The sequence below is a fragment of the Thunnus thynnus genome, chromosome 24, assembly GCF_963924715.1.
Source record: "Thunnus thynnus chromosome 24, fThuThy2.1, whole genome shotgun sequence".
Taxonomy (NCBI): domain Eukaryota; kingdom Metazoa; phylum Chordata; class Actinopteri; order Scombriformes; family Scombridae; genus Thunnus; species Thunnus thynnus.
In genome coordinates this window covers 3,486,295-3,499,416 of record NC_089540.1, presented here as the reverse complement: position 1 = coordinate 3,499,416, position 13,122 = coordinate 3,486,295, and the positions used below count along the sequence as shown (strand labels likewise).

Sequence of the window (13,122 nt, the reverse complement as noted above, 5' to 3'; positions counted from 1 at the left end):
TGAAACCTGCCTGACGTATTGAAAAGACTCAGGATAATTTAAATGCAGTAAAAGCTGATATAGCACATATCCTCTTCAGGGCTCCTACCTGTTCATGCATGATGTTTGACAGCTCCCTGGTCAGGTCCCTGTAATTAGCCTTCATCTCATCATGATACTCCTGCTGGTCCTCTTTGATCAGCCGCTCGTTCACTCCCAGCCCCTGACCGCAGGCGTCCACAAACTGCCTGTAGAGAGATGCATAAGCATTTTAGTGCTACTTAAAAACTCACATAAAGCAACATGCATAAAATAACCAGATTCCTATTAATATTAAACTGACAAGCAGTGTGTTTATTCATCATCAGTGTTCATAAAAGCAGAAGCTGTGGTTTCATATATGCAGATGATGTGTTTCTTTCTGTCAGTACCTGAAGACCTCTTTTAGCTGTTTGACCTTGTTGTCAGGATATTTCTTGGCACTGCTGTCATCTAAAAAGGCTCTGGCATATGCAAGAGGACCAGCATTCACCTGGAAAAAAATGGAGGTCAAAGATTATACATCACAGTGACATAATTCCTAAGACTTAAGATGATTTACAGCCTTTTCAATAGCCATGTGACCTCCACATCTGTACCTGAACACTGATGCTGCCTTGCAGTTTGAGCTGCAAGCGGATCATGTCCACCTCAGAGGCTGAGCACAGCAGTCGTAGCTCAGCCACCTTGGCACTCATCTCGTCTATGGCCACCTCTATGGGGCTCAGGTCAGTCTGGTGTTGGTACATGACTGCTATGCGCTTCTTCACATATGGGAAACAGTGGGTGGCTGGGAGGAAACAAGATTGGGGGAGAAAAAAAGAGGATAGAGAGGACTTAAATTATGATTTCAAATGTCACATGGATCATACAAAAAATAAAATGTTGAATCAGTAATTAATCAGAATCATGTGACAGCAGCAAGCTAGCTTGGATGCTGAGACATGTAAGCACCTCTTGGCTATGTTAACATTTATAATCAGGATATGTTCCAATTTGCATGTAAACCTGCTGAGCAAGTGCGTCTGTCCCACCTAGCAAGTCAGTATTGGTCTGTGTTATTATTTAACAAGGAAAGATAACACCTGAACTTTGAGATAAAGTGGACAGTACAGTAATAAACCTCACCTAGCCTTATCTGATTAATGTTTCAGGTGTTTGGTGCTAAGGTGAGATACCTGACAGTTCACTGTAAACAACAATAAGAGATGGCAACAAGGAATATATTCTTATTCCCTGCTTCCTAACATTGCTACTGCAATAAGTCTGACAAGAAACACTTGTTTTTCGATGTGTGCATGACCTACTGGTCAGAACGGTGCGCCGTTTACACTGCTCCTCCACCCCTCCCTGCTTCTTGCCCGACACTGTGAATGGTGTCTCAAACACAAAGCGCCGGATGTTGTGGCTCTTCTCAAAATCGGTCTTCCTGTCCTCCAGCTCCTTGTCGTCTAAGTATGGAGTGACATGGGTCACCTGGATGTAGGCATACTTAGAGTCCAGGTCCTTCGGGTTCACCTGTGGGTGCAGAAGAGACAAGGAGATGTTTTGGTTTGACTCAAACACAGATAGTCATAAAATACCATTGTGCTCATCTGACAATCTTAAAGAAATAGCTGGACATTTTGGGAAATATGCTTATTCTCTTTTTTGCAGAGAGTTATAGAGAAGATCGATTAGCTTAGCTTAGCACAAAGACTGGAAATGGGGAAACAGCTGGCCCAACTTCAACTGAGGGGATCATCTTGTAAAATAAACTTTTAAGTATTACATGGGTTGAGAGAGTTCTCAGCTTCATGACACCATTTCAGAACTATTCACAATCCCCTTGAACTCAAGCACATGCAAATTGGTCAAACTAAAAACAAGCAGCAGTGTGGTTAACACTGAGGCTGATGTACTAAGGCTTTTGCACTGATTTTTCAGGTGTAAGTGTACTGCATTCTGTCCGAAACGTGCTATATTTATCAGACACGTTTCGCTCATTTTTGCATGTGTATTTAAAATGCATTAAATAATAGGAGGAGACTCGTTAACAGAGGTTGATTGATGTTGATGACGTGGAAAATCACTATAGGCTGCAACTAAATGTTTCTTTCTATTGTTAAGACATTTACTGTAAGTGTGTATTTGGCAGTATTAACATCCAGATCAACACCAACACGTCCACCTACTCCACTCTTTTTCAGCATATTCTGGCATTTAAAGCATATGAAACTGTAAGTAAACACAATTAGGGAACTTAATGTGTTCACTCGCAGATTCACAGTTGTGTTGTAACCATGACTTTCCTCAATGCTGACCCTGAACTCTGCACCACAAACCTACAGTAACACGTCCTCCCAAGACCATTGCACAACTGTCAGGGTCTTCCGTTTACTGCAGCAGTCATATAAATGTAATCCCACCCTGCCAGAGTCCTGAATGATCTTGACGTTCTCCTGGCCAAACTTGTCGGAGTAGAGTTTCAGGAGCCTCTGGGAAATCTCAGACAGCGGAGTGAACTTTGGTTCTTTGTAGATATATTCCTTCCCATCCTCATCCTCGAAGAAGCCCTGCGGAGGAGAGGAAGGTAGTAAGAGACACGAGCCTGACCATGAACTCTGTAATGGTGAGCCGCTTTTCTCAAGACCTCAGAGTCAAAATTTGAAAAAGAGCATTTACTGTATATCTTTTGCCATTGTATTTGAAATACATAATCCATACTGTACACACTTTTTTCCATGTTAATATGAAAACCAGTGACAGCGTTGTGTGAAGGGAGCTCTTTTTCAAAAATCTGACTGTTAAGATGAATAAGATTTTACACTGTATATATATACAGTACTGTGCAAAAGTTTTAGGCACTAAAAGTAGTGAGAATGCTTACAAAAATATTGCTATAAATTGTTTTAATTTATCAATTAACTTCTTAGTTAAGAAGTTGAGTAAACAGCAGAAACCTGAATGAAATCAATATTTGCTGTGAGCAGCTTTGCCTTTAAAACAGCAGCAGTTCTCCTCAGTTCACTTTAACACAGTTTTTCATAGTAACTTGCAGGTAGGTTGTTGTAACCATCCTGGAGAAAGATGTTCTTCTGTGGATTTATTATTGAGGCCATCTCAGGTGCTTCTTCATGTAATCCCAGATTGACTCCATGATGTTGAGATCAAAGCTCTGCGGGGGCCAAACCATACCATCTGTTGCAGGACTCATCATTCTTCTTGTTGCTGAAAATAGTTCTTTATGACTCTAGCTGTATGCTTGCGGTCATTGTCATGTCATGAATAAATTTGAGACCAATCAGACACCTCCCTGATGGTATTGCATAAAGGATAAGAATCTAAACATCTAGAGTGCCTAAAACTTTTGCACAGTACTGTATATATATATATATATATGTATATATGAAAGAATATAATATTATCCATAGAAACAAGTTGTTGAAGAAAACACACTATGAAGGCAACTGCCAGTACACTACATTTGATTGAGGTGATGGCAACCAATCAATGAAAGAGACCAAACAAAGTAGTATTCGGGGATATGAAAATAGTTAAAAAAAAAAAAAACATAAGACCCTACAATTTAGCACAGAGGGGAAAAACATGCATGTCTATTTACAGTGACAATCATGCATACATAACAGCTACTCAGTCCTGTATCTGTGGAAAAGTACACAAAGGAGTGGGTGGGTGGAGGAGGGGCGGTCCCAGAGGTAAAAGGATTGATCAAGGGGAAGGTTAATGGAGAGGTTACCCAGAGCAACACACAGGATTTAAAAAAAGAGTCTAAAGTGTGAGCAAGCCTTTGCTATTTTGCAACTCACTGAAATACAAAAGCTTTGGGGAAAAATACAGCTGAATAATATCTGCCTAAAACTACTTCTATTCACCATCTTTTGGACCCAAATTCTTCTCCGCTACACATCAGCAGTCATCAAGCCACTAAAGAACTGAATCAACGATTTTACAGCTACCTCTTTGCTGCTAATTTACTAAAGACCACCTAACTCTGCCTTAAGCATGCAATATTATGATGCAAGGCATGGATGAGCACACCAGGTCGACACACACAGCTAGAACCTCTACACACTTACCGCAGCCTTGGATGGGGAGCAAAAAAGGAGAGAAATCTCTATTAAAATGAGAGTTTTAGTAGATTCAGATACAAAGGTTAATGCGTGTATGTGTGTGTGTCAGTGTGTGTGTAAGTAAGTGCTCCCGTACTGAATGTGTATACAAGGAAATGGATAAGATGACCATCATGCTTTTATTAAGTGTGGATTAAGTCAGAATTCATGCAAGGCAAAAATGTAGAGTTTAGAGAACATTAGAGTCAACATTAGCTTTCGAAATCTGCCCCCCCCCCCCCTTACCTGTCCAAAGAAGGCCACTCTGAAGTACGTGCCCAGCAGTCTTTTGCCAGTATGCATCACCTCCATCACTTTAGTATACGCACGGTGCAGTGTGTCATACAGGTGTGTCAGTTTCTGTTCCACAAAAGTACAAATTGCAGAAATTGTCACAAAGATCAACAAAGATTATGCAGTAGAGGCTAAATCCAACTGAATGTTTTAGTGGTAGTATATTTTACTGTGATGCCTTTTGATGCCTTATTGATCAGCTGCCTTTATTGCTTTGGTGGAGATTTCAGTAATTACTGTAAGCTACTTTTTGCAAAGGAACATTTAGAAATCAACCTCATTGCCGTTGGGTGAAAAGAAAGCAGAAGGAAGGATTACTTGCTCCTTTACAGGTTCATTTGAACTAAATCAATTTCATTTATTCAAGCAGGACTATTCAACAGCAACTGAGGCCATGTGCAATTCTAGATAATGACAAATTAAATTTTCTTTTAATTCCCAACATTCTCTGGTCATTTGCTTAGAAGTCATCATCATTATGTGACTACACTGACTGGAAAGTTATACAGTTATACAGCAATAAATATCTGAAGCAAGCTGACATTAACCACCATAAGCTACTGGTCATACCAGCTGTGGTGGCGAAAGGCCTGAGTGTATTGAAATGATCAAAATTGCATTTTACTTCTTATAAATTAAACTTTTTATTTGTCAAAGTAAGATTGTGTTAGTTCTTCTGTCAAAAGTGACATAGTCTAATTTTTAAACCAATTAAAATACACATGATTATCAAGTCAAAACTCATGTTTGTGTTCTTAAAAGCACTGAAAACATGATGCGGACATGCTAAATAAATAGCATTTCTGTATCTATTGCAGGGTTATCGTTGTTGTTGTATGTTTCCTGGCAGGTTAATCCTATCGTGCCATCCACAGATTTAATACTGTGCTCATTGTGCAGATTACCTCAAAGTCTCTGCGGTGTTCATAGATGGGGATAATGAGCCTGTAGACATCAGCGATGAGTTCATAACGCTCCGCCTTCCAGAGACCATCAGCACACTCTTCCAACAGCTCCATCAGCACCTCCTGAACACACACACATACACACAAACACACACATAAATAACTGTGAACTTCATTTAACTTTCTCCTCCTCCCTGCAGTCTCGTTTTAGAAACTGTAATTCTTGAAAAGAGGGACATCTCTGCTTGTTCTTATTTGTCCAGGAGACTGTAGTGAATTTAAACTGAGCATAGTGTTCCTGTAAAAACAGCAGGCAGGGGAGGAAATGGACCTGTCGTTTCCTTTCTTTTTTATTGGGGGATGACACTGAGTGTTGCTCATAAAGAGGAAAGCCTCTCGGAGCAGATGGAAAGTAAAAACATGTTGACCAACTCGTAAAAGCTCATATGTTCTCTAGCCATCACTTTCAATTTCACAGGGTCGTCAAGTTTACCAGATGAGCAAAGCTCAAGCCTCAGCGTCGACAAGCGGCTGCTCCTGCTTGAGTGTCCATGAGGAAGATGCTGAGTCCCTCTAAGAGAGCTGACCCTGAGCACTTGTCAGATATCCCAAGCCTGTTCCTTCTGCCAACTCAGTGATTTGATTAGAGAAGCAACACATGTACCAACCCTGTGTCAAAGTCTACAGAATTTTCACATCTATTAACTATACGGAGCAATTGATAATCTTTACAGAGATAACAGCCCTGATAGCCAATCATTATGTGACACGTGAAGTCAATGAGGGATTTAAAAAAATATCCTAAATGCTTGGTCAACACAGAGGGCCTGGCAGATACTTAAAGCACGGTGTACAGCATGTGGCATGTAGAAAAGATTAGAAAGGTTTACCTCATTGAAGTGGACATCCTGCATCCCGACATCCTCCATCATGGCCGCCTCCTCATCGATGTTCGGAGTGATGACGCGGAAAGCCGAGCAGCCCTGCCTGAACATACCTGACATACAGAACACAGCCAGAGAGATGCAGAACCAACATGAGTGAAATAAAACACAGAAAATGATTGACATTTTCAGGGTTTCTGCATGGTTCTCCAAGTTAAATTTAAGACTTTTAAAGACCTTTTTAATACCACATAGAATTAAATTTAATACCTGTTTCACAATCATCCTGGCTTAAGTATGAAAGCATGATGGAAAACCACTAAAGGGACAATATGACAATTATTTATTATTATATCACATTTTTCCAGTACTTCCCAGCAGCAAATAAGAATACTTCCTGATTACATAACTGATTAATTAACACACCCTGGACCCAGCTGCTGACTGAAAAAAGAATTAAATAGCTTCCTGCAGCACAATCCACTGTTGAAATAATCCCACTTTTAGTTTATAGATGTTTATAGATGACAGCCATATGTCAAATGGAATTTAAGACATTTTAATACCTTCTAAGGCCCTTTGTTAGGAAACCAAATTCAATGCTTTTTAGGACTTTTCAAGACTTTTCACACAAATTCAGATTGGAGTGATCTTTGGTGAAAAAACATTGCAGAGGTTTATGTCATGCAAGTGGCATATCACTGGTTTTCCACTAGAAAATACAAGTTTTCACATTAAACCAATAAACTTTGTCAAGGCTACGATCGCTATGCTAGCTGAGCTAACATGTAAAGTAGCTGCGTCCCACTAGGCCAACTAGTTAAGCTACCAGAAAAGTTCTTTATCTTAATGGCATATGTTAAACTACCACTTTTATACTGTACTTATGATTAAAAAGTGGCGTTTTATATGGCACACATATTTGGCAACATATTTTGTTCAGTTGTTTTTAAAGCAAACAGGAAAATAAATATACTGACATACTAATAATCATCAGTAAAAACTGCCATATGCCAGTGAGAAGGGGTATGTGCCAGAGGAACACCAGTGACATACCGTGTGGCACCGTTGATGTGCCACATGCCAGTCGAACGGTAGCAACGTACCACTAATCAAATCAGCATACAGTATGAAATTGTGTTTGGGGGGGTGTTTGAAATGTCCCAGCTCTTAAAAATTGTGAGGAATAAATGTTATGGAGAAAAGACTATAACCTTCCATTCACAGTAACAGTGACAGTGTCCCTTCAGCTGCCACTTCCAACTTATCAAGTCCACAATAAGGGCAAGTTTGATGCTTCCTGTGCTGTGTTCTATAAAGGGAAGGTCTGCGGGGGGAAACACTTTGACCTGACAATGAACTGTTGACGTTCATAAAAGCCTGTCACGTTATACAACAGATTCCTGTGAAATTCTGAGCACAGTATCCGCTTTGATATGTGAAGTAACACGAGAGGAGATCTTATCTATGGAATGCAGTGCTGGAGTTTTTTTAACACGGGAATGAGCAGATGACCCTTGGACTAGGGCTCAGGTGGCAGATGAAGGTGTATGTTCATGTATGTATGTGCAGGTGAATGTGTAACAGTTTATTTTCCCAGTTCAAGTAAAAACAGCCAGGAAATATTTTGACTTTGTAATTGTTGGTGGTGCATTGATTTAATGTATTAGAGTCCCATTAGTTTTGATATGTGTAATATAATCTTGTTTCAGTACACCAAAAGTTAATCAAAGTCTTTTTATTGAGTTTATTACACAATTATACTGATGACCTTAACCTTTACCAGTGACTCATTATATGGGGATCATAAAACTATTGGAACGGAGTTCAAATGCTCACTAGTTATTTACAGGACAGTACAAAGCATGCCGTTCCTGATGGACATATATTTCTATGTCCTTGACTCACCTTTTCTCCACAGGTACTCAGCCACCAGAGCAGCAACATGCACATAGCACATGGCTGCCTGCAGGTGAAGTAGACAAACACAGAGACAAGTCACAGGTTAGCAAAAATGTTCCTTTGAAAAAAAAAAACATCAAATTAAAGTCATTTTTTTAGTTTTCATTTTGAAAAATACCTCTGAAAGATCTCCGTTCTTGTTGTGGATGCGAGCCATGCTGTCCAGCCAGGTCTTACGGAGCTCGGGCGTGCTGGTGTAGGACTTGGCTAAGCTGTACTGGAGGTCTACCAGCATCTCTGGGTCATTCTCATGCTCCTTCATCTGCTCTGTGGCCATCAGCACTGTCCTGATGCGCTTTGTCAGGTCCTTCACATCTGATGGAAACGCTGTGTGCTGCAAAGCAAAATAGCAACAAATCAGGTTTATATGCCTATTTTTGCATGGCAAGGATTACATTTCTGTGATATAATAAGAAAACAAGAATTAAGTATCTATGACCTAAAGAGAAATAGGGATTGAAATGAACTGAATTAATTAATTAAAGGAACATAAATCAAAAAGAAAGGTCTGCAACAAGGAAGTAGCTAAAAACATCCAGAGCCACTAAAATATCAACAAGTCTGGAATTTGTGCCATCTAAAGTGTCTAATTTATTGGACTTATGTTTTGAGGGGCTAGGGCTTGACATCATATATTTTAAGACTGCCCAAGTCTCGTTGCTTAAATTGCTTAATTTCCGTATATTTATTGTATCTATTTCTTCTCAGCTCCTCTATGTTTGTGAGTTGTTCTATTGTGTGTTGAGCTGATGCAATAAAAATAAACTTAAAAAGAAATGTCAGAGACTACTTCTTTCATTGCACTGTGAGACAGCACCCGCCCCTCACCTTGATGCTCTTGTCACTGTTTGCACAGTTGTTGATGATCGAGAGAGACTGCTGGAAGCGTGTACCTCCGATGCCGATAACATCAGCGATCAGCTGACTGACAGCGATGACCACCTGAGCGAATGCAGAGCAAGAACACACAAATGCATGACTTTATGTATAAAATATTTCCAACTTGCACAGACACAAGCAGGGACACCTACCTGCAGGTGTGTTCGCACAAAAGATTTGCGGCCGGTGTAGTCAAAGTTGCTCTTCATGAGGAAGTAGAGGAGATGGGCGGCGTCGCTGCGGATGGAGCTCAGCTTGGAATTACAACACTTCAGGATCTCATAACACAGAGAGGCACACATGTCGGCCCGGCCGTCAAAGAACGTACAGGGGAACTGGAGGACACATGGAGAGATTTAAAAGATGATAAATGGAAATGAGAGGAACTTAATAAATATGGAAAGAAAAATGTAGATCCCAATTTTCCTTTACATTGCAAATGTTAAGCCTCCCTTTATAGATTGCTACAGTACCAGTCAAAAGTTTGGACACGTATTTTAGACTCTCTCATGCAAGTGAATGGGGAGGTGTGTCCAAACTCTGCGCTGGTACCGTATATTTACAGATACATTAAAATATCTGACTTAACCAGGTGAAATAGTTCAACACACAGTTCACCTTGTAGATGAAGGTCCTGAGTGAGGTGAAGACCTGTTTGAGAGCAGCCTCAGACTGTGGGATCTGCAGGAAGCACAAATGCACCTGGAAAACTTTCTTCATCAGGGGGTTGTGACCAAGATCTGAATTCAGCTGGGTCTGAGGACACAGGAGGATGTAAGTTTTATTTGTTGTGATTAAGCCACAAGATGTCATGTACCGGGGTATTTTTTTTATAAACAGGCTGTCACAGTTAATACCTTGAATCCCATGATGAAGATGCTGAGTGTGTCCAGCACAGTCAGACAGACCTCTGTAGACACGTTGGCCTCCAGCAGACACTGGCTGCTCACATCTGCTTCCGTATGAGAGTACACTGCACCGAGAGCAAATACATCAAAGGTCAAAGGTGTTGGAGATATCGCTTTATTGGAGCAATAAATATGAATTTCGCTGAATCGTACCACATGATCTGCTTTGATTAGGCGGCTGATCAGCACAAATGAATATTTAGCAAGCCGTTTCTTTTATTTCTGCCAGAGACGTAAGATTTAGTTCAAAGCGAGTTCATTGTTATTGCAACTCTTAATGGCTGCCAGTAGAGGTCAGTAATTTTTTTTATTTTTTATTATTTCCTGCCCAGTTTCATAAAAAAACACTAATAAAAAGTAGTGAGTTAATGCTTTTTCAATACGTTTAGTTTTCTGAAACTGAAATTATTATTTCATAAAAATACTTGTAGTCGCATTAATACTGGATGTATATGTGTAAGCTTAGCTGCTCACAAAATATTCAAATAATAATATTTAAACCATGTATCTAAATTGATCAAAAAATAAAGCATGATTTGTATCTGAATCCCTCCTATAAAGAAGTAAAAATTAAGTCTAAACTGGTTTTAAAATTTATTTTTAAATAAATTCAAGTTGTGTCACTGTTAATGAACTGAAATAGAACAGCAAGTTTTAACAGTGTGAAAAGTGTGGATAGGATGCAGGATGTGTATGCATGAGGAGGAGGCCCAGATGAAAAAGAAGTTGGTTCAAAGTGTCTATGAAAAAGAAAATGAGAAAGCTATTGACACAAATCTGAAAAGCTCTCTCGGCTATTTTGCATTCACTTTTAAGACAGTCCTTAATTTAATGAGGTAAAAAAATACCAGCTGCAGAACGGAAGTCAAGCTTTATCTTGCACTGATATGAAAGGTTATTGAGAATGAACCTTGCTGACTGTCTGCATATTGAACCCATCTACACCTCCATGTTTTAGCCTATAATCTATTTGTTTTGTTTGACAGTCATGTTGTTGGGATACTAGCATTCTGTTCACACAGTACAGACAATAATAACCTGAACTACTCTGATACTGAAGAAAAAGTTTGAATCTGATGACTATGGGCTAGGATCATTTCTGTCCCATTAAAGTCATCTGTTAAGTTATGGCAGGACAGGCTTACTGTTGTTAAAAGTGTGAGCATTCTCCAGAGTTCCCAGCTGCTGTAGGCGTGCGTGCAGGATCCCCGCCCTGTTACGAGACACAGGTAGAGTCAGAGACTTCCTGTCTGGAGCTACAGGCCCTGACCCCTCTTGACTCCTGGTGGGAGAGAAAAAAGGTAGATTAGGATGCTGTAAACTGTTGTCACAAGATAGCAAAAATAATACATTTATGAAGAGACACAAAAGGATCAGATGACTTGAAAATGTCTCTGTGAGTCTCTCTGTTGCATGAAAGAAGACCAGAGAAGGTCTGAACTTCAGTAATGAAGATAAATGGAAGCATCATGCATTTAGGAAATGTGAGAAAGAGAGGCAGTGAATTCTTACCCATGCAGGAGGGGCCCGGGGCCGTGACATTAACGATAAAACAACTTGCCAGCAGCATTATTGATGAGAAAACAGACCAAAAGCAAGGGGTTAAAAGATTGAGCAAGAATTTGTGTCTGTAAATCTGGTGTTAGTGTGTTTATTTTTTCAGTGTGAATGATTGGCTTAATTAGTTTAAGTTCAGGAATATAGTTTTTAGATTGGGAATTCAGCCTCAAATTTTAAAATGGTTATAAATTTATAAATGTTTCTTGAACATTTACTCTACCTGGCGATGAATCTCTTCCCCATGTATCTGAACTGATGAAGGCAGACTCTGCAGGACAAACACAACAGTTACAGATCATCACTATACTCACAAACATAGCTGTGCTTCCTGTAACAACATCAACTAATACTTGATGTGGGTTAAATACGCAGATCATTCAAGTGTTCAAAGTGGTCTTTTATCCTGGTCATAATAAAATTCTTATCACCATCATTTACAACTGTGATTACTTACATACAGCTTTGCTAATAGTTATAATTTGATGAAATCAATCACTCGGTATGACACGGCCGACTTTAATCTCAGTCCATAAATCTGCTTTTTTTGAAAACAGGAAGTTCATGGGGAAATATTTGCTTTGGCTCTGTCCACTGTCCAAAAATCTGTCTCCCAGCACATCTAAAGCTCACTAATTAATACATTATATCTTATTTGATATAAACCAATATGCAAAAATGACAAGTTGTGGTTTTACAGGGAGTTATGTGCTGTAATTTCTTGGTGACCAGCAGCCAAGAGGTCATTACAACCAAGAACTTTCCATAAAACCATATTTTGCTATATTTACATTTCTGTTGGCGTCCGGATTAAACACACAAAATGAATAGCTGAGCTGTGGAGGAGTTGGTGAGTGCATTTTTGAACTTTGGACAGAGCTTGGCTGGCTATTTACCACTGCTTCCAGTCTTAAACTGAGCTAAACTAGGCTAAGCTAATCAACTCCCAGTTCTAGCTCTCCGCATAACAAATCTGCTTATTTCCCAAAATGTTAAACTATTACTTTAAAGGTTTTGTGAGATTAATTTTTTACATTTCTTTTGGTGGTTTCAGCGCTTATTTAATTTTCCAAACAAACACTGAACATTTAGTATTCTGGTTGATTTAAGAAATGCTAATATTTCAATTTAATTGTGATTTGACTCATACATGAATGTAATTATGAAAAAGGTTGTACAGTTCTGTACTTACTCTATCAATGTAAAGAAGTCCATTAGCTCAGAAGGAGCTGCTTTGTTCCAGTATGCAAAAAGGGCCTCTGAGGGTGATGAAATAATTAGAAATTAATAAGAAAATGTAACTATAGAACAGCTTTTTCTATCAATTTATGTCAAAATTCAGTACAATGACCCAGGCAGGTGGTCCTACCCTCTGACATGCTCTTGAGGATATGCAGAAAACACATGAGCAGGTTTTTGATCTCGTCTCGGTCCAGTTTGTCACAGCGCAGCACGGTGCTGCCCAGAGCCGATGCGCACTGGTTCTAAATGCACAAGGGAGGGGAGAGGAAAGTAAAGTGGGAGAAAGTTGGGACAAAGAGAGAAGAAATCAAAGAGAAAAAGCTTTAGTTATCAGCATCAGCCGACAGAGACGCAGAAAAAA

General features: G+C 39.5%; 1 protein-coding gene across 4 annotated transcripts in view; it reads right to left on the bottom strand.

Moving 5' to 3' along the window:
* Positions 1-13,122, bottom strand: part of dock9b (dedicator of cytokinesis 9b) — a 66,421-nt gene that overhangs the window by 2,938 nt on the left and 50,361 nt on the right. For 2 of the 4 annotated variants that reach the window (XM_067582745.1, XM_067582744.1), the window contains exons 34-51: positions 12,889-13,003; positions 12,712-12,778; positions 11,743-11,790; positions 11,108-11,244; positions 9,912-10,027; positions 9,673-9,810; positions 9,207-9,389; positions 9,004-9,117; positions 8,294-8,509; positions 8,122-8,179; positions 6,220-6,326; positions 5,330-5,452; positions 4,377-4,490; positions 2,427-2,573; positions 1,326-1,536; positions 618-808; positions 411-511; positions 89-227 (exon numbers count right to left, since the gene is read on the bottom strand). In XM_067582745.1, the coding sequence (XP_067438846.1) occupies positions 89-227; positions 411-511; positions 618-808; positions 1,326-1,536; positions 2,427-2,573; positions 4,377-4,490; positions 5,330-5,452; positions 6,220-6,326; positions 8,122-8,179; positions 8,294-8,509; positions 9,004-9,117; positions 9,207-9,389; positions 9,673-9,810; positions 9,912-10,027; positions 11,108-11,244; positions 11,743-11,790; positions 12,712-12,778; positions 12,889-13,003 (2,325 nt within the window). The remainder of the gene's footprint in view (positions 1-88; positions 228-410; positions 512-617; positions 809-1,325; positions 1,537-2,426; positions 2,574-4,376; positions 4,491-5,329; positions 5,453-6,219; positions 6,327-8,121; positions 8,180-8,293; positions 8,510-9,003; positions 9,118-9,206; positions 9,390-9,672; positions 9,811-9,911; positions 10,028-11,107; positions 11,245-11,742; positions 11,791-12,711; positions 12,779-12,888; positions 13,004-13,122) is intronic. The other 2 variants (XM_067582747.1, XM_067582746.1) reach the window with 1 other exon arrangement.